This window comes from Rosa rugosa, chromosome 2 (genome assembly GCF_958449725.1).
Source record: "Rosa rugosa chromosome 2, drRosRugo1.1, whole genome shotgun sequence".
NCBI lineage: Eukaryota > Viridiplantae > Streptophyta > Magnoliopsida > Rosales > Rosaceae > Rosa > Rosa rugosa.
Genome location: NC_084821.1, coordinates 61,796,238 through 61,815,585, shown reverse-complemented (window position 1 = coordinate 61,815,585; position 19,348 = coordinate 61,796,238). Strand labels below are relative to the sequence as shown.

General features: G+C 39.6%; 1 protein-coding gene and 1 long non-coding RNA gene across 6 annotated transcripts; both read left to right on the top strand.

Moving 5' to 3' along the window:
- Positions 1–2,144: 2,144 nt before the first annotated feature.
- LOC133729098 (dihydroceramide fatty acyl 2-hydroxylase FAH2-like) lies at positions 2,145–16,002 on the top strand. 4 transcript variants are annotated; one of them, XR_009856241.1, is made up of 8 exons: positions 2,145–6,111; positions 12,829–12,895; positions 13,405–13,497; positions 13,595–13,791; positions 13,931–14,036; positions 14,449–14,595; positions 14,710–14,886; positions 15,172–16,002. XR_009856241.1 is itself a non-coding variant. In XM_062156566.1 (6 exons), exons 1-6 carry the CDS (start codon positions 12,845–12,847, stop codon positions 14,833–14,835), a joined length of 720 nt encoding a protein of 239 aa, XP_062012550.1. In that variant the 5' UTR covers positions 12,432–12,844; the 3' UTR covers positions 14,836–16,002. The 4 variants fall into 4 exon arrangements, 1 of the variants encoding a protein (XP_062012550.1); XR_009856242.1 differs by having other exon boundaries at positions 12,826–12,895; XR_009856240.1 differs by lacking the exon at positions 2,145–6,111 and having other exon boundaries at positions 12,432–12,895.
- A 1,494-nt stretch (positions 16,003–17,496) lies between these two features.
- Positions 17,497–19,343, top strand: LOC133729097 (uncharacterized). Of its 2 annotated transcripts, XR_009856239.1 has the most exons (4): positions 17,497–17,760; positions 18,606–18,677; positions 18,750–18,841; positions 19,148–19,343. It is a non-coding gene; the product is annotated as an uncharacterized LOC133729097 (long non-coding RNA). The 2 variants fall into 2 exon arrangements; XR_009856238.1 differs by having other exon boundaries at positions 18,606–18,841.
- The last annotated feature ends 5 nt before the right edge of the window (positions 19,344–19,348 follow it).

The following is a 19,348-nucleotide window of genomic DNA, read 5'->3' as shown; positions in this document are numbered from 1 at the left end:
CTTCATAATCATTGCTCTCAAATTTCAATATCTGAATAAAAGGGAACTTGATATTTTTCTTTTGTCTTGTTGCATCGGAAACCAGTTACTTCTTTATTATGTTGGTGATTATAGAGTTATTCGTCAGCAAGGTAGATGATGAGCCTGGACCACTGTTGGCAACTACTTACTTCTCTATCATGTTGTAACATTACGGAGTTCTTCGTCAACAAAGGTAGCTGATGAGCCTAGACCACTGTCGGCAGCTTCATAATCATTGCTCTCAAATTTCAATATCTGAATAAGAGGGAACTTGATATTTTTCTTTTGTCTTGTTGCGTCGGCAACCAGTTACTCCTCTATTATGTTGGTGACATTATAAAGTTCTTCGTCAGTAAAGGTAGCTGATGAGCCTGGACCACTGTCTGCAACTACTTACTTCTCTATCATATTGTGAATTACAGAGTACTTCATCACCAAAGGTAGCTGATGAGCCTGAACCACTGTCAGCAGCTTCATAATCATTTCTCTCAAATTTCAATATCTGAATAAGAGGGAACTTGATATTTTTTTTCTGTCTTGTTGCATCGGCAACCAGTTACTTCTTTATTATGTAGGTGATTATAGAGTTCTTCGTCAGCAAAGGTAGATGATGAGCCTGGACCACTGTCTGCAACTACTTACTTCTCTATCATGTTGTAACATTACGGAGTTCTTCGTCAACAAAGGTAGATGATGAGCCTGGACCACTGTCGGCAGCTTCATAATCATTGCTCTCAAATTTCAATATCTGAATAAGAGGGAACTTGATATTTTTCTTCTGTCTTGTTGCGTCGGCAACCAGTTACTCCTCTATTATGTTGGTGACATTATAGAGTTCTTCGTCAACAAAGGTAGCTGATGAGCCTGGACCACTGTCTGCAACTACTTACTTCTCTATCATATTGTGAATTACAGAGTTCTTCGTCAACAAAGGTAGCTGATGAGCCTGGACCACTGTCAACAGCTTCATAATCATTGCTTGCAAATTTCAATATCTGAATAAGAGGGAACTTGATATTTTTCTTCTGTCTTGTTGCATCGGCAACCAGTTACTACTTTATTATGTTGGTGATTATAGAGTTCTTCGTCCGCAAAGGTAGATGATGAGCCTGGACCACTGTCGGCAACTACTTACTTTTCTTCAACTTCGTAGTTGAAGAAGTTGTTGGGACTACTGAGAGGAAGATTTTGATATAGGTGATGATACCCGAATCGGGGGTTAGCTCGGCAGCGCGTGGGTTTGTTGGTGGAGAATAGGGGCGTGTGGGGCTGATTCCGGCCTTTGCATTTAGTTGGTTAAGTTCTTTGTAGCGTGTAGAACTTGTGGGTATGAGTTTGGAAGAAATCGGAAGAAGTTTGGTATCGATTGGGAATTTACGAAGTTTCAGAGTTTCGGGTGTTGATTTTCGGAAATCTGACCGTTGGATTTCATTCATTTCTATTCTGGAATGCTAGAATTGATCAAATGATGATGTTGGTGAAGTTTGGTTTGTTGTCGAGTAGTTTTGGGAACTTTTAAGTTCGGAGGGTTGACAATTTTGAGTTTTCGGGTTTTGTTTTAGAATCGTATTTAATTTTGAATCGTTGATTACGAATTATAAGTTTTTTACAGGACAACATACCGAGCTACTGCTCGATGAAGTAATCCTTACGCGTGACCGCCTAAGCTGTACTGTGAGTGGATACTTTTTTTTTAAAGATGAGAATGCAAGAATTTTTGTTAATTATCGTTCTATTTATTTTGATGCATATGACTTTAATTTATGGACTAAATTCAGTTTAGTCCCTCAAACTTTAGGCCAAACATCAATTTGGTCCTTTTTTTTTTTAGTCAAACTCATCCCTAATCTCCCAAATTGCATCAACCTCGTCCAAAATTTAAATTTGACGCCGAAGATGACGTCATGCGCTGAGCTGGAGCCGACAAGGAGGACCCACATTTCTGATTTTGGACCCACAAGAAGTGCAAAAATGGACATTTCAAATTTAATCTAATTTCTAATTTTTTTTTTCACTCATTTTCTCTCCCTTCTTCCTCTCACTCAAATCTGAAACCTCCTCTCTCTCTCTCTACTCTCTCTCTCATTCCCAGCCACCATGAACACCGGCCGGCCACTATGAATCTCTGCTCACAAGCTCCCACTACCCACCACCTCAACCAAACTCCACACCCTCTCATAACCGCCCCCTCCTCAACTGCACATCATCTCCATTTTCTTCTCCCAAAATCAAAATTGCAAACAGAATCCAATCCAAATAAAACCCTAAAATGAGCCCAGCTTCAAATCACTAATATCTAAAAGCAAAATCCAACACCGGAAACCAGAAATTCACACCAAAAAAAAAAAAAAACAATAATTTCTGCATTTGTGATTGTGATTAATATTTGATTCCGGTTGCTGAAGGAAGTCAGGAAGCAGATCCAAGCCAAGAAGGAGGGGCTCCGTCAACTCGTCGGCCCTTGTTATCGAGACCTCATCGACTCCGTCGACTCCATTAACTCCATCGTCCTCATGAAGCTCTCCTCCCACTCCATCTCCCACAACCTCTCCTCCGTCCACCACGCCATCATCCACACTCTCTCTCTTTCTTCCCCTTCCCATTCCAATTCCGATTCTGAATCCAAGTCCTCCGACTCCTCCATCTGCATACCAAATCACCTGCCGGGTCAAGTTTGTAATAGGTGAGTACCACTCCTCCACAAGGCGTCGAGTTCGTTAAGGGCGTCAATGGTCTCAACAAGGTCGTCCTCCATGATCCGCGCGGCAGTCTCGCCGAGTTCCTCCACTAAACATCGTCGTATTCTCTGCCCTCTGAGGTTTCTCATTTTCTGTGATCTATCGAGATCTGATGCTTTCTTTGCTTCTGTTTTTGGTGAGATTTTTGGATTGCCTTTTCTTCCGATTGTCTGGTTTTGGTTAATTGTTTGTGTTAGATCTGTTTAGCTTGTAAGCAGAGATTCATGGTGGCTGGGAATGAGAGAGAGAGAGTAGAGAGAGAGAGAGGAGGTTTCAGATTTGAGTGCGAGGCAGAAAGGAGAGAAAATAAGAGAAAAAAATAGAAATTAGATTAATTTTGAAATGTCTATTTTGTCCTTCTTGTGGGTTCAAAATCAGAAATGTGGGACCTCCTTGTCGGCTCCAACTCAGGCATGACGTCATCTTCGGAGTCAAATTCAAATTTTGGACGAGGTTGATGCAATTTGGGAGATCAGGGATGAGTTTGATTAAAAAAAAAAAAAAGAGAGGGACCAAACTGATGTTTGGCCTAAAGTTTGAGAGACTAAACTGAATGTAGTCCTTAATTTATTGATCTTAATTTCAGAATGCATGGGATCGTGATTTATCTCTTGGATTGATTTCGGGAAGGGATTTGATTTACGATTTGTTTTGACTTTGAGCTTGCGTTAAATTTTTTTCAGAAATATGAGTGATCGAGTTATGAATTTCTTTGATCTCACTTTTATTCATTATCTATTTGGGAAATTGTGTGATATTTGAAAATCGCATTTGTTACTATAATTGTGAGCATGATTTTACTTATTAAAAATTTCTGAGTATGGTTCCTTATTTGTGATTAGTGTCTGTTGTGAGATTTTCTTTGGGGAAGCTTCTTATTGATTTTTGAGTTTTCATATGATTTTCCTATGCCATACTTGTGGTGATCATATTACCATGCTAGCATGTCGTTCCACCTTTCGAGGAAATGTGACTACTACCTTCAGGGTGGAGTTACAAAAAGCGCTTTCCACCTTTGTGGTGATGTGGTGCTGGCTTAGTGGCAGTATCACGAAAGCCCGATACCCTAATCGCCTCTGTGGTGTAAAGGTACAAGAGTATGGGAGTGCTTTGGCCTGAGAGGCCCTCACCTGAGCCTAAGGCTCACTTGTATGGCTAATATCTTATTCCCCATACTTTACTTTATACATAACTAGCGGGGGTGGTTCGATTTTACTCGATCAGCGGGGCTGCTCATATTTTTACAAGTTATCGGAATTTCTCAGTTTTTCTACTTTGTTGTTTGTGACTACCGGGGCTAGTTCGGTTTTTTGAACTAAATGTCATTCGAAATATTTTTCCTAAAGCTTGCATGCATTGATTTTGAAAGTGTATTCTGGGAAAGTGATGAGTTCTCGGATTCCTGTTTATTTCGATTATTTATTTTTGTCCGCTCACGCTAACATTTTTCAATTACTTTTCCCCTGGGTCCTTCGATTTCAAATGCCCAGTTTGCAGATTAAGCTAGTTGAGGTCGGATGTATATGGAGTTGAGGCATAGTTGTCACTGCTTCCGCATTGTAGGATTTATCGGTCCTTTACCTTTTTATTTTATTTTCTTGTTTACCTTATTAGATTGCTCTGATAACATGTGGGCTAAATGTTCTTAAGTTGAGACTTGTGTTGTGTTGTAGAGTTTGTTGTGATTCGGGGAGTAGGGTGGCTCCAGGAGTGGAGGATGGTGTTATATATTAGAAGTGTAATTGTTTTTCTACAGGTTTTGAGTTGTTCATCTTTAGGGGTGACTCTGCCGAATTTTTAGTAGAGTTATTCCTAAGGTGGGCCCCGAAGGGCCACCTAGGATTTCAGGGTGAAATCTGGGGCGAGGTCTTGTCAGAAGATGCCGACAGTGTTCCAGGCTCATCAGCTACTTTTGGTGACAAAGAACTCCGTAATGTCACAACATGATAGAGAATTAAGTGGTTCTGATAGTGATCTAGGCTCATTAGCTACCTTTGTTGATGAAGAACTCTATAATGTTACCAACATAATAGAGAAGTAACCGGTTGCTGACGCAACAAGATAGAAGAAAAATATCAAGTTCCCTCCGATTCAGATCTTGAATATGAGGATAATGATTAAGAAGCTGCCGACAGTGGTCCAGGCTCATAGCTACCTTTGTTGACGAAGAACTCCGTAATGTCACAACATGATAGAGAAGTAAGTGGTTGCCGACAGTGGTCCAGACTCATCAGCTACCTTTGCTAACGAAGAACTCTATAATCACCTACATAATAAAGTAGTAACTGGTTGCCGATGCAACAAGACAGAAAAAAAATATCAAGTTCCCTCTTATTCAGATATTGAAATTTGAGAGAAATGATTATGAAGCTGCTGACAGTGGTTCAGGCTCATCAGCTACCTTTGGTTACGAAGAACTCCGTAATTTCACAATATGATAGAGAAGTAAGTGGTTGGCGACAGTGGTCCAGGCTCATCAGCTACCTTAGCTGACGAAGAACTCTATAATGTCACCAACGTAATAGAGGAGTAACTGGTTGCCGACGCAACAAGACAGAAGAAAAATATCAAGTTCCTTCCGATTCAGATCTTGAATATGAGGACAGTGATTATAAAGTTGCCGACAGTGGTGCAAGCTCATCGGCTGCTTTTGTTGAAGAAGAAATCCGTAATGTCATAGCATGATAGAGAAGTAAGTGGTTGCCGACAGTGGTTTAGGCTCATCAGCTACCTTTGCTGACGAAGAACTCTATAATGTCACCAACATAATAGAGAAGTAACTGATTGCCGACGTAACAAGACAGAAGAAAAATATCAAGTTCCCTCTGATACATATCTTGAATATGATGACAATGATTATGAAGCTGTCGACAGTGGACCAGGCTCATCACCTACCTTTGTTAACGAAGAACTATGTAATGTCACAACATGATAGAGAAGTAAGTGATTGACTACAATTGTCCAGGCTCATCAGCTATCTTTACTGACGAAGAACTCTATAATGTCACCAACATAATAGAGAAGTAAGTGGTTGTTGACGCAACAAGACAGAAGACTTGACTTTTTCAAAAGTAAAGTTATTCCATTTCAAAAAAAAAAAAAAAAAGATTCTTCATGTATTCCACTTTCTTTTAGGATATTTTGAATTCTATTTTGAGGTCCGCTCCCTATATAAGGAGTTGTAATCTTCCCTAGGAACCCTAGGAAGACATCAGAAACTTGAATTAGAAGCTCTCTCCCTCTCTCTCAAGAAGTAAGATAACCAGAAAGTGTGCTTTTAGTATATCCAAAAAAGTAGCAGTGTGCCTTCTTTTCTGTAAAGATCGTGTGGAGCGGTGTGCTTTTGTTTCAAGTAAGTACATGTAATTATAATTATGGATAGCTAAACAACCTTTAGCTATTTACCTGAGAATAAGGCTCTGAATTCTTAACCTGTAATTATGTTTGAATAAATAAATTTAGATTGCTCATCCACTTTGTCAAATTTTAAATTTCTGTTATTAGATAATCATTTTCTACTTAAAGTTTCTATTATTACCCTGTAAGTTAAAGTTTAAATTTTCTACTTCAAAAGAAACCTTTTTGTCTTTATTTAAAAAACAAGCAGCAATGATTCCACCGTACCCGTTTTAGAAACCGTTAAGTAGGAGGTCGTTAGGTGAAATTGTGGCATTTTAAAGGGTAGTTTATTTTTATTTCAAGGCAAAACAAGTTTTCCTAAGAAAAAGTAATTTTTTTTTAAAATTTAATTTAAAATTTAAGAAATAGTAAATTTTAAATTTTACTTATGTCAGCATTAGAACGTGAAAGACATTTATAAAAAGAACAAGCCTTAAAAGTCTTTTTCAGACTACAAGTCACATTTTTTAACATTTCAACCAAACTTTAGACTAACTTATCATATCTCCAATAGTATTGGCCTTTGTGCCTAAAATTTGGTTTTTGAGCCTAACAGCCTAATAGTCATTCAGTATAGTTTCATTTATTGATGCTTACTTTTTAACATTTCAACCAAACTTTAGACCAACTTATCATATCCCCAATAGTATTGGCCTTTATGCCTAACATTTGGTTTTCAGCCTAACAGCCTAATGGTCATTCAGTATAATTTCATTTATTGATGCTTACTTTCTGCGAACCCAACCTGACTTTGGGGCAAATATAGCAGTAGACAGGCACCGCTTTTGACTGGAAACATAGAGGCTGATATTGTGAATGGTATCGGCTCGGTTTTCAGCCTAACAGCTTAACAATGCCTTATGCTGCATATGATTTTCTGCAGTGATTGAAGGCAACAAAAAGAGGCACTGCCCTCGAATCCGTTAGAAGATGAAAATATAAAACAATAATTGACTCTCGAATTCGTTGGGCGACTGAGACTCATCCTTCTTTCTCTCCTAACTGACCAATACTAATAGGGCTGATAGGCAGCCCTATTGGTATTGGAAAAGCTATTTCTGCATTTGCTCTTAAGGAAAGCCAAAACCAACGTCAGGATCGCTCGAAGGATTCCTTGATGGATCCTTCCTTTCAGAACCCAGTTCGGGCTTTTTCTCCACAAACGGGGAGGTGAGAGAGGGATTTCAATTTGGGGTTTTTGCTCAGCCACAACACCACTCTCACTTCAAACGCAGAAACCCTTCTGGGGGTTTTGATGGTTATTCGTTTAGGGAGCAGAGTAGAAAAAGGAAGTCTTTGTAAAGAATTTGGAGATGAATATGTTTCCAATCTTGTGTTTGAATCAGAGTGGGTTACAAGTTTATATACAACTCTATGCTAATCTCTCCTACGTGAAAGTAGGGATAACTATAGTAAAGTGTCAGAAACTAACTATACATATCTTTACAGCTATTCAATCATATCCTAGAGTAACAGCTCTGATTCCTTTCCTTAATACTCCCCCTCAAGTTGGTGTGTATGTTAAGAACACCCAACTTGCCTAATAGAGTTGTAAGCTGCTTCAAACCAAGAGGCTTTGTGAACAAATCTGCTGTCTGCTCATTAGTCCGAACATGAATGGTCTTCACAAGCCCTCTTTGAACCTTCTTGCGCACAACATGACAATCAATGTCAATGTGCTTTGTCCTCTTGTGAAAAACAGGGTTTGAAGCAATGTGGATTGCTGCCTTATTGTCGCAAAAGAGCTTAACTGCTTCTCTGTGATCAACATGAAAATCACGCAACAATGCCAATACCCAGGTGATCTCACAACAAGTAGTAGCCATTGACCTATACTCTACCTCTGCACTCGATTTAGAGACTGTTCCTTGCTTCTTACTCTTCCAAGAAATCGGTGCCTTCCCTAGAAACAAGCAGTATCCAGTTGTAGAGCGTCTAGTGTTTCTACATCTCGCCCAATCGGCATCACAATATGCTGTAAGTTCTATGCGTCCATGAAAAGGTAGTAAAATTCCCTGACCTGATGTGTGCTTGACATACCTCAAAACTCTATAAGCAGCTTCAAGATGTGGTTGTCGAGGCTTGTCCATGTATTGACTCAAAATGTGTACTGCATAAACCAAGTCAGGCCTTGTAATCGTTAGGTAAATGAGCCTACCAACGAGTCTTCGATACTGAGAGGCATCTTGTAACAAAACTCCATCATCTTTAGTTAAGACCAAGTTCTAATCAATAGGGTATTTGGATGGCTTGGCAGCCAAGAATCCGGCCTCTTCAAGCACCTCCAGTGCATATTTTCTCTGTGAAAGTACTATACCTTGCCGGGAATCTGCCACTTCAATCCCAAGGAAATAATACAGTGTTCCCATGTCCTTGAGCTTGAAGCGTGCTGCTAAAAACTACTTTGTAGCTTCTATGTCTTGTAGATTATTCCCTATAACAATTACATCATCTACATATACAAGTAGCATTGTGATCTTGTTTTGAAACTTTCGAATGAACATAGAATAATTTGACCAAGATTGAGTGAAACCACTAGCTTGTAATGCACTTGAGAGTTTCAAAAACCACTGCCTCGAAGCTTGCTTGTGGCCATACAACGATTTATGGAGCTTGCAAACATGCTGATTCTCCCCCTTACCTCCAAAACCAGGAGGTAGCTTCATGTACACGTCTTCAGTGAGGTCTCCATTCAAAAAGGCGTTGTTAACATCAAGCTGGTGAAGGTGCCACCCTTTCAATGTTGCAAGGCTTAACAAAACACGCACAATAGTAAGTTTTGCTACAGGCGCAAATGTCTCACCATAATCAACTCCGGCAGCTTGACTATATCCCTTTGCCACCAATCGAGCTTTGTAACGCTCTACGGTTCCATCTGGTTTATACTTCACCTTATAAACCCACTTACAGCCAATTGGTTGTTTGTTGGGAGGTAAAGGAACGATGCTCCATGTCTTGTTGTTCTGCAAAGCTTGGATTTCTTCATTCATGGCTACACACCACTTAGGGTCAAGAATGGCTTGAGAGAAGGACTTAGGTTCTCGTGTGAGAGAGAGATTAACAGTGAATGCTCTATGTTTGGGAGATAGTCTGTCATATGAAAGAACCTCAAAGATAGAGTATGGCGTACCTGACACTGCAATATTGCTCGTGGAAGATGAAGACGCAGAGCGTGAAGGCAGGGCCGTCTCAACTTGGAAGTCTTTCAATGCGGCAGGAGGCTTTGTTGCACGTGTGGAGCGTCGTAACAAAGGTTGGGAAGTAGAGGCTGGAATAGGAATGGTATCTAGAGGATGAATGTCCGGATTTGGTGGTGGTATAGTTGATGAAGGGAATATCTCGACAGCTGATGAGTCGGAATTAGGAGATGTGGGAGAATCCGAAAGATTTGGTGACGGATTAGAAGATATGGTAGAGTGAAAGAGATTTGGTGCACTCACATGATCATCTTCGATATGAGAAGATAGAGTTGGGGTAGGAAACAACGTGTTTTGTGGTGGTGTGGAGTTAGGACTCAAAGAAACCCTATTTTGAAAAGGAAATTCAGTTTCAAAGAACACTACGTCTCTAGAGACCAAAATCTTTTTATCATGTAAACGATATACCTTGTAGCCCTTTTGTCCGTTTGGATAGCCTAAGAACACACACTCGGAAGAACGAGGATCAAACTTTGTAGGGCGGAAGGGATGAGTTGAAACAAAACATTTACATCCAAAAACTCGTAAATGGGAGTAGTTTGGAACTTTGTTGAAGAGCATTTCAAAAGGTGTTTTGTTGTGAAAAAGACATGTTGGTGTTCAGTTGATCAAATATGCAGCAGAAAGTATTGCATCACCCCAAAAAGGTTTTGTCAAGTGAGATTGAAACAAGAGTGCACGAGCCATATTTAGCAAATGTCTATGCTTGCGCTCAGCTACGCCATTCTGTTGTGGTGTATTGATGCAGCTAGTTTGATGCAAGATACCTTTCGAGGAATAAAATTGAGAACACTTGAACTCAGGGCCATTGTCACTGCGGACTGTCTTAACCCTACTATCAAACTAATTTTCAACAAGTATGATGAATTGCATAAGAAGGTTTCGTGCTTCAGACTTATTGTGCATGAGATAAATCCAAGTGAAACGAGAAAAATCATCTACGATAGTAAGGAAATATTGTGCTCCTGAAATGGATGGAACATGATATCCTCCCCATATGTCAACATGGATCAATTCAAAACAACGATTACTCAAAGAAGCTAGTACTTAAAGAAAATGGCTTTCGAGTTTGTTTGGCCAAAGGACAAATAGAACAATGGCTTGTGTCACAGTATTGCGCAAGAAAGGGAACAATGGAGATAATTTGCTTGACGGGTGCCCTAGCCTCCAATGCCATAAGTCATCGGTTTTGCTTCTCACCGCATTGCACGTTCCTTCCTTAGGCATGTTGAGGTAGTATAGTCCCTCACTCTCAGCTCCCATCCCAATCATCCTCCCCGAACGCAGGTCCTGAATGAAACAAACATGCTTGAGAAATATGGTAATGTAAAATGAATCCAAAGCAAGTTTGCTTATCGAAATGAGGTTCAGGTAGAATGTGGGAACACATAGAGAACATTATAAAGGATGAAATGAGATGAAAAAGTCACTGTTCCAATGTGAGACACTGGAAGTCTCTTTCCATCTGGTAATCTCACAGTCCTATTGTGCACAGGATAACAAGAAGAAAGAAAGGTTGCACTGCATACAATGTGGTCGCTAGCCCCGCTATCCAAAATCCATACTACATCTTTGTTATCACGATAAAGTGCACAAATTTTACCTGAAATTTCTTCAAGGTTTGGTACGTTACCCACAAAGTTGGTCGTGGATGGTTTGTTGGTATTCAGCATCTCTAGCAATTGATTTCCATCTTTCACCTTGTTCCCTGCTGCTTGTATACGGTTCAGCAGCCCCAGCATCTTATTGCACTCTGTTTTGGAGAGTGGAAAGTTCACTGCATCCTCCTTTCCTTCACTCATGGTACCAACATGGTTGGCTTTTGAATTGCTTGATCCGTCTCCCATCATTCTCTTCCTTCTTCTGCAATAGTTGTAGGTGTGACCATTGCCGTCACAGTAGGTGCACTTGAGATGTGCCCTACAATTCCTTGTGTAATGATTTGTCATATTACACTTCTCACAATACTTATTCTCTCCTCCCATGAACTGTGAATCACGAGAAAAGGATTGAGCACTCTTATCTTGTTCCTCAAACTTTTCTGGCCTCTTGACCGCAAAAGCAGAAGCTTCTGTCATCGATCCACTCTTGCCTGCAGTTGCTTCCACTTGTTTCTCTTGACGAAGCACCATGGCATATGCCTTGTTCAGTGTTGGTAGAGGATCAAGACTGATGATATTGCTCCTGATTTGTGCGAATCCTTCATTCAATCCCATCAAAAACTTCATTGTCTTTTGAGCTTCGATGAAAGACTTGACTTCTGGAGCAGCATCACAGCTACAAGGAGGGAAAGAGCAAAGAGAGTCCTTCTCATCCCATAATGCCTTCAGTTTGGTGAAGAATGAAGTCACCGATGTACCTCCTTACTCACAACCATGAATAGCGCTCTCAACTTGAAATAACGCAACTGTGTTTACCTGTGAAAACCTCTCCTTCAATTCCAGCCACATGCTTCGTGCATCTTTACAGTGTATCACACTGTTGGAGATGTCTTTCGACATGGCTCCCAGCAGCCACGTTTTCACTAAAGTATTACATCTCTCCCACTGCAATTGCTCGGAAGGATTATGAGTTGGTTTCGCCAGAGTCCCATCGACGAAGCCCTTCTTATTCTTGATTGTTAGTGCCATAAGCATCGATTGTTTCCATGTAGTATAGTTGTCTTCCACCAAAGCCTGCGCAACAAGCATGGCGCCTGGCTGGTCTGAGTGGTGGAGAAATAGCGGATGGTTGGAATTCTCCCATGGTGCAGCATTCTTGGAGGTCTGTTGATCAAGAGGCTTTTGAACGACAGCCTTCTCTTCGTCTCCGGCCATGAGGTAAAGGTTGTAAGTGGGTTTGTTGGATTGGTAGGGTTTCTAGGTCCTCAGAAGCGTTGACGCTCTGATACCATAAAGAATTTGGAGATGAATATGTTTCCAATCTTGTGTTTGAATCAGAGTGGGTTACAAGTTTATATACAACTCTATGCTAATCTCTCCTACGTGAAAGTAGGGATAACTATAGTAAAGTATCAGAAACTAACTATACATATCTTTACAGCTATTCAATCATATTCTAGAGTATCAGCTCTGATTCCTTTCCTTAATACTTTGTTCGGGTTTTCTTCAGTCAATATTTTGCCTGAAGATTGGTTCATGATGATCACCGTTTTGCTATTATTCACCATACACTTACAATGATGATGCTGAGTTGAGCCAGAGACCAATTACTGATATCATACTGATACGACTATGAAGTTAGGACCTTTTAGATCCTGACCCTATACTGCCTCGGTCAATTCAATCATGTTAGCTGTGCTGCTTTTTGTTTTTGATATATTGTAATAACGCTGACGGAATTGCAGGAATGATTTCTAATCGGTTGAGAGTATAAGAGGCCTTCTATGTATTATCCCCGACGTTTTTCTAGTTCTGTAATGTGATATATAAGTTGGGGTCTTAATCAGTCCTTTATGCCTGTTGCTTCAGCAGTCTTATAGGTGACAAGATGGTTGCTCGGGACTTCCAAGTTGATTTGAATAAAGCCCTCGTATTCCAGGTAAGGTTACATTCTCAAATGTTTCTGTACCTTTTAGGGGAAAGTGTGTGGTCAGTGGTCTTGCTCACTGCATGACTTTGTATCCCTACATATCTATATCCCAGAGCTCATAAAGAAAACCCTTTTTTTTTTCTAGGTTCTCAGATATTGTGTTTCTGTTTCGTTCTCTATATTTCCATAATTATAGATGAAATAGTGTGCTAAGTAATACCTGGTCTTGTGTGAATAATTTCTACACCGATTCTGTAGATTGACTATCTACTATTCTACTTCTCTCTTAAAGTGTTTGTTTGGCACTTCCCAGGGGGATTTAATTACCACTTGAAGTTTGCTCCTCCTTTTCCTTCTCTGGCAGTTGTAAACATACATTTTCTTTTCTCTTTGAAACTTTCTTTAGTTTTTTGACGAGTCTTATAGGAGCTTGCTCTTTCTCTGTCTGACCCTCTGTTTTGCCTCTAGTGCGTCTGATTAGTTTTAGTACAAACTTTTAACTTTTGATATGTTTCCAGGTTGGCCATCTTGGAGAGGCATATCACGAGTGGGTTCACCAGCCTATTGTCTGCACTGAAGGCCCTCGATTTTTTGAAAATGAATTTTTGGAGGTACTGCCAGCACCTTTGTTAATGCCTAATAGTCACTCTGTTTATGGATGTGCTATTGTAGAGCTCCACTTCGACTCAAATTAACTACTTGAAACAGTTCTTGACCCGCACTGTGTGGTGGGCAGTTCCTACCATATGGCTTCCAGTTGTGTGTTACTCTATCTCCAAGACCGTACAGATGGGCCATACGTTTCCTGAAATAGTTCTGATGGTTCTTTTTGGCATTTTGGTGTCGACATTGCTTGAATATACAATTCACCGTTTCCTTTTCCATATTGAAACCAAAAGCTACTGGTTCACTCTCTCTCTCTCTCTCTCTCTGTTATATCTGTATGATTTTTTTATTTTATTTTTTCTTTATGTACTTGTTTACATGTTTATGTATTTTGATGTTCTTTGAGAATAATGCGCTCAATTTCTGATATTGTTTTAGGGGGAACACCATACATTATGTTCTCCATGGCTGCCATCACAAACACCCAATGGATGGTTTGCGACTTGTTCTTCCTCCGACTGCAACAGCTATTTTATGTCTTCTAGTATGCAATTTCCTCTCACATCCTTACTCTTACCAGTTACCACGTGGTCACTAATTTACTAAGTTGTGCTTAAGAATACAATGTGCACATAATTAATAAAGATTCTAAATTTGAGAGGTTATATTAATATTTTCTTATGGAAGCAACATTTTATGCCCTGCTCTGTATGAACCATGATACCTTGCCATGTTCTCAATATTGGAAACAGCTGAATAGCTGTTTGCAATGTTGACATTGCATCATTGTGATGTAGAATTGTAATTACATGGCATTATAATTCTTTAAAATCTTCTGGGTATCAAATTGTGAGTGATTTATTTTTTGCAAATTATTTTGGTATATAAATCATATTGTTTTACTACTTATGGATTTCATTTGCTGTTTCTGATATATCATGGTATATGTCTGCCAGGTATGGTATATGTTTAGGCTTTTATCACCTCCATCAGTTGCTCCGGCTTTGTTTGGAGGAACCTTATTGGGATATGTAGCATATGATGTCACTCATTACTACCTTCACCATGGGAAGCCATCTAAAAGATTGACTCAAGATCTGAAGGTAGCAATTTGGAGACGACTTAAGATGTCCCGTCTTCTCCTCTCTTTCTGTCATACTTGACGGTATCTCCTGCATTTCTATGCCTTCATAAATACCTGCGTTTATGTTTAACAGAAATATCACATGAACCATCACTTCAGAATTCAAAGTAAGGGATTCGGGATCACTTCCTCCTTATGGGACAATGTTTTCGGAACAGTGCCTTCAACAAAAGCTGCTGAGAAAATGAGTAACCAGTAGCACCGGCTGGGTTAACATGGATCTTTTCTTGCTACTGTACTAGTAACTATAGTAAGCCTTTCTGCCTCATATTTTCCTGATCTTATTTTCTCTTTATACATATCATTTTTCACATTATTCTAGCAACATCTTGCATTTTTTTATAAACAGCTAGAGTCAGTTTTTTTTGCCTCACTTTTCTCTAAAGACAATAACTGCCTGGAAGACAAAATGATTTTGTGCAATGTATTGGAATCTTCCTTAATCGCTATCTATATGATTTTTCGTCCATCAACTTAACCGCTTAGAAAACGATCACTAACTGATCAAATGTATTTCACATTTGATTTTAACTAGGGAACAATAACTGCACATTTGGAGCTATGGAACATGACTTAGACGTACAATAATGAGTCCATTAATACATGAAGGACTTCTGGCTGCTTTGGATAAGTACAACTGTTGAGGGGGATTGGTTGCTTTGGCTCCATATGACCCCCAGAAACTGGCTCTGTAATATTATTGTTCTTGTATCCTGTATGCTTGTTACTACAATAATAAATCGGACATCTTTGTTCATGCTCTATGCCTTTTTATTGTTCTTCTGCTTCCATTCTCATTTGGATTGATTTCAGAGTAGTGTATAGTAGAGGCATATGATTTACTCATCTAAACTTGAATTTTGGGCAGCGAGCTGCTTATTCCTTTTTGGGAGACAAAATAATCAGCTGGGTACTCACTAGTCTCTATCCACCTCCACATTCTCCTCCGCAAGGGAGAAAAGGTGGAGGAGGCAGACAAGTCAGAGGTTGCGGGTTTACCCAATGTCTAGTTATGCCATTTTAGTCACCAGAGGCTGCGTTGACAGTTTTGAACGAGTATCATACAGAAGACAGAGCCTTGCGTTACAAGTTACAAAAATGTCCTAGATATCTCTACCCACCCAGTACCCACCATCAACAATTGGTTTTAATTTAGATGCTTCTATATGGTATCAAAGCTATGATTTATCTAACGTCACATCAAAGCTACGATTTATTCAATCTGTCACACAGACTTGTTCCACGCCATGATCAATACCTCACTCTTATATTCTAAGATTAAGAATAGATCTTACTTCTGTGAAACATTGTTACAGCAAAAATGTTAAGCATCAAATCTCTACTATTATAAAGAGAAAACAAGTTTGGTGTTTTTTGAATAAGGCATAGCCAATAATATATTTCATCACAAGCCAGAATAGGCCGTTACATACCATTCTGCTGTCATTTACGGACAGACAAGAAGTTAGTGGTAGTACCCACAAGTGGTACGTACATATTGTCCCACTCATTGTACATTCAAATACGTATATCTAGCGGATATCCTCCTTCGGTACTACTCCAGAGACGCTAAAGAGACATAGATGCACATCGGTGCATAGCTTCCTAATACAAGGAATTTATTGTAAATTAGAATAACTAAAAAACATAGGAAAGGCTTAGGGTTAAAAAACCCCAGCCCAAATTTGAAAGCCCAACAGGGCAGTCCAGAGAGAATAGGCCAACTGAAGGGCCCAGCAAGACATGTGGACCACCAATCCACCACGTCGGCAATAGCCTGTGCAGCTCCGCCCTCGAGCCCCGCCACGAACCACGCCACGAGCCAGCCTTTGCCACGAAAACCGCCTCGCCACGAGTTCCGCCATGCACCAGCCTCGCCCCGAGCCGCGCTGTCCAAACTCCGCCACAAGCTAGCAACGCCTCGAGCCCCAAGCCTCTGCTGATGCAGCGCCCAGTCCTGAGCCCCACCAGCCGCACCGTCGCCCAGACGCCCACGAATCACGCCGCTGCCGGATCGCTCCTTCCCTGCACAGAAACCACCACGCCGTCCAGATCTGCCGTCCAACCAGCCTGCCGAAACCCCACGTTACAGCCATCTTCTCTCTCGACCTCAACCCCGGACAGTGAAGTGCCCGTCCGGCAGCCAGCATAAAGACAACGCGGCCAAAGCTGGCGTTATCCCGGGCCGCCGCCGGACAGGGAACGATCGGATGGTGTTTGTTCTCTCGCGGCGCTAGGGCTAGAGAGTCTAGCTTTATCAAATTTGGTGTTAAAACTTCACCAAATTTTTAAATGCCCACAGCATCCTTTGGAATAAAAAAGAAAATTCATTAATGAAATTATCTAAAAGAGTTATTATGGTAAAATAAAAAGACGTTAAATGAGAAGTGAAAGAGAGATAACTTCCATTTTCTCTTCATCTTAATAATAACCATAGTTAGTAAAAAACGGGACGTGTATAGTACGCGAAAAATACATACGTGTATTATTCGGACATTTTATCAAATAGTTCGTTGAAAAATTCGGCAAAATATTTTTAATTAATTAAATAATTAAAATTTTTAATTAAAAATATTAATTTATATTCATATTTGTTCAATAATATGTATAAAATACGGAAAAAAAAACGTAAAAATCTTGTATAGTACGTGTATAATACTTTTAGCTTCAAAAGTACGAGAAATTTAATGAGTCCCTTTCAAAAATATGAAGTACGGAAGTATTTTTGAAAAAAAACGAAAGTACGTGTTTTATTCACGTATAATATGAAAAATTACTAACTAGGATAATAACACGTGCATTGCACTAGTATAAGGCTAGTAACAAATACCGTGTAGGAGATCGAAGCCTGTATGTCAAACATCACGAGTTGGTTTCTGTGCGCTTATCTCTTCAGCTCGTGGTCGTGGTCTCTGTTTTTTTTTTCACGAAGAAAAAGAACAGTATAAGGCTAGTAACAAATACAGTGTAGGAGATCGAAGCCAGAATGTTAAACATCACGAATTGGTTTCTGTGCGCTTATCTCTTCAGCTCGTGGTCGTTGTCTCTGTTTTTTCCACGAAAAAAGAACTGTGACAATCTTTCTGGGGTTTTCCCAGTTGGTCCTGCATGGTACTAGAAAAAGGTCAGTCTTTATCATTCTGATGTTTACAATTGCTGTATGAATGCTCAGAAAGTTATGAACTTGTATAGGAATTCTGCAAGTTTCTCTGAAAATTGGATCTGGGTTTTGTAATATCATAATGATCGTGTTAAATGTTGAACTGGGTTCTCTGGAATTTCTGTATAAGATGCATTGTTGGATGAGATTTTCTGTATATGAGAATTTCTCTGGATTTTCTACTCCCCTGCATTGTGTCTTAAATTTGATATGTGTAATAGAACTCATAAATGCTGGGAATTTAGTTTCTTGGTATTTGATTTGAGGTCTCTTTGCTACCAAAGATCTATATAATGTATAAATCTCCTGAACTGCTTAAAATTATAAGTAATAAGTTGATGTCTAACATTCAAAGTAGTGTATTCCCTTGATCGAAAGGCATGATAGGGACTAAAAAGATATGCTTTTGCTTGAGATTGAAACAAAATTGAGAAAGATATAACACTAAGAATGATTTGCCGACCTGAGTCAGTTTAGCACGTTGCCTCTAGTGCAGTTTAAAGACATAGTTCCTAGTTGCGTTGAATTGTTTCTACTTTGTTTTGTTCATGTTAGGAGAATGTCATTGCCCGGATAAGCTGCGGTTCGAACTTGTGTCACACTTTATAATGGTTGGTTTTAAAAACAAGGAATAAGAAAACTAATGGGAAGGAAAGCCAAACCAATAATGAACTAATTCAATGGATTAGACTGTACCACCTGCACTGCTTTGGCTCAGCCTGAGTAGATAACTCCCTATCATTGCTTATTTGCTTGAGAGTATACATTTTCACTTTCAGGTTTTGAATTTATTTTTGTCCCCACTTCAGTTACTTAAGAAGCCTGCATAGATGGTCGTCAAACCTTTTACCGTGGACTTGGATAAGCCTCTCGTCTTCCAGGTTACAATTTTTTTTTACTATTGTTCTGTATTTTGCACTTTTCCTCCTTATGGGACAATGTTTTCGGAACAGTGCCTTCAACAAAAGCTGCTGAGAAAATGACTAACCAGTAGCACTGGCTGGGTTTATTAACATGGATCTTCTTGCTACCGTTGTAGTAAATAGTAAGCCTTTCTGCGTCTCATATTTTCTTGATCTAGTTTTCCCTTATACACATCATTTTTCACATTATTCTAGCAACATCTTGCATTTTTTTATAAGCAGCTAGAGTCATAGTTTTTTGCCTCACTTTTCTCTAAAACCAATAACTGCCTGGAAGATAAAATGTCTTTGTGCAATGTATTGGAAACTTCCTTAATCGCTATCTATATGATTTTTCGTCCATCAACTTAACCACTTAGAAAACGATCACTTGCTGATCAAATGCATTTCACATTTGGTTTTAACTGGGGAGCAATAACTGCATGCAGTATTTGGAGCTATGGAACATGACTAAGAAGTACAATAATGAGTCCATCAATACATAAAGGACTCCTGGCTGCTTTGGATATGTAAAACTGTTGAGGGGGATTGGTTGCTTTGGCTCCATATGACCCCCATAAACTGGCTCTGTAATATTATTGTTCTTGTATCATGTATGCTTGTTACTATAATAGTAATTGGACATCTCT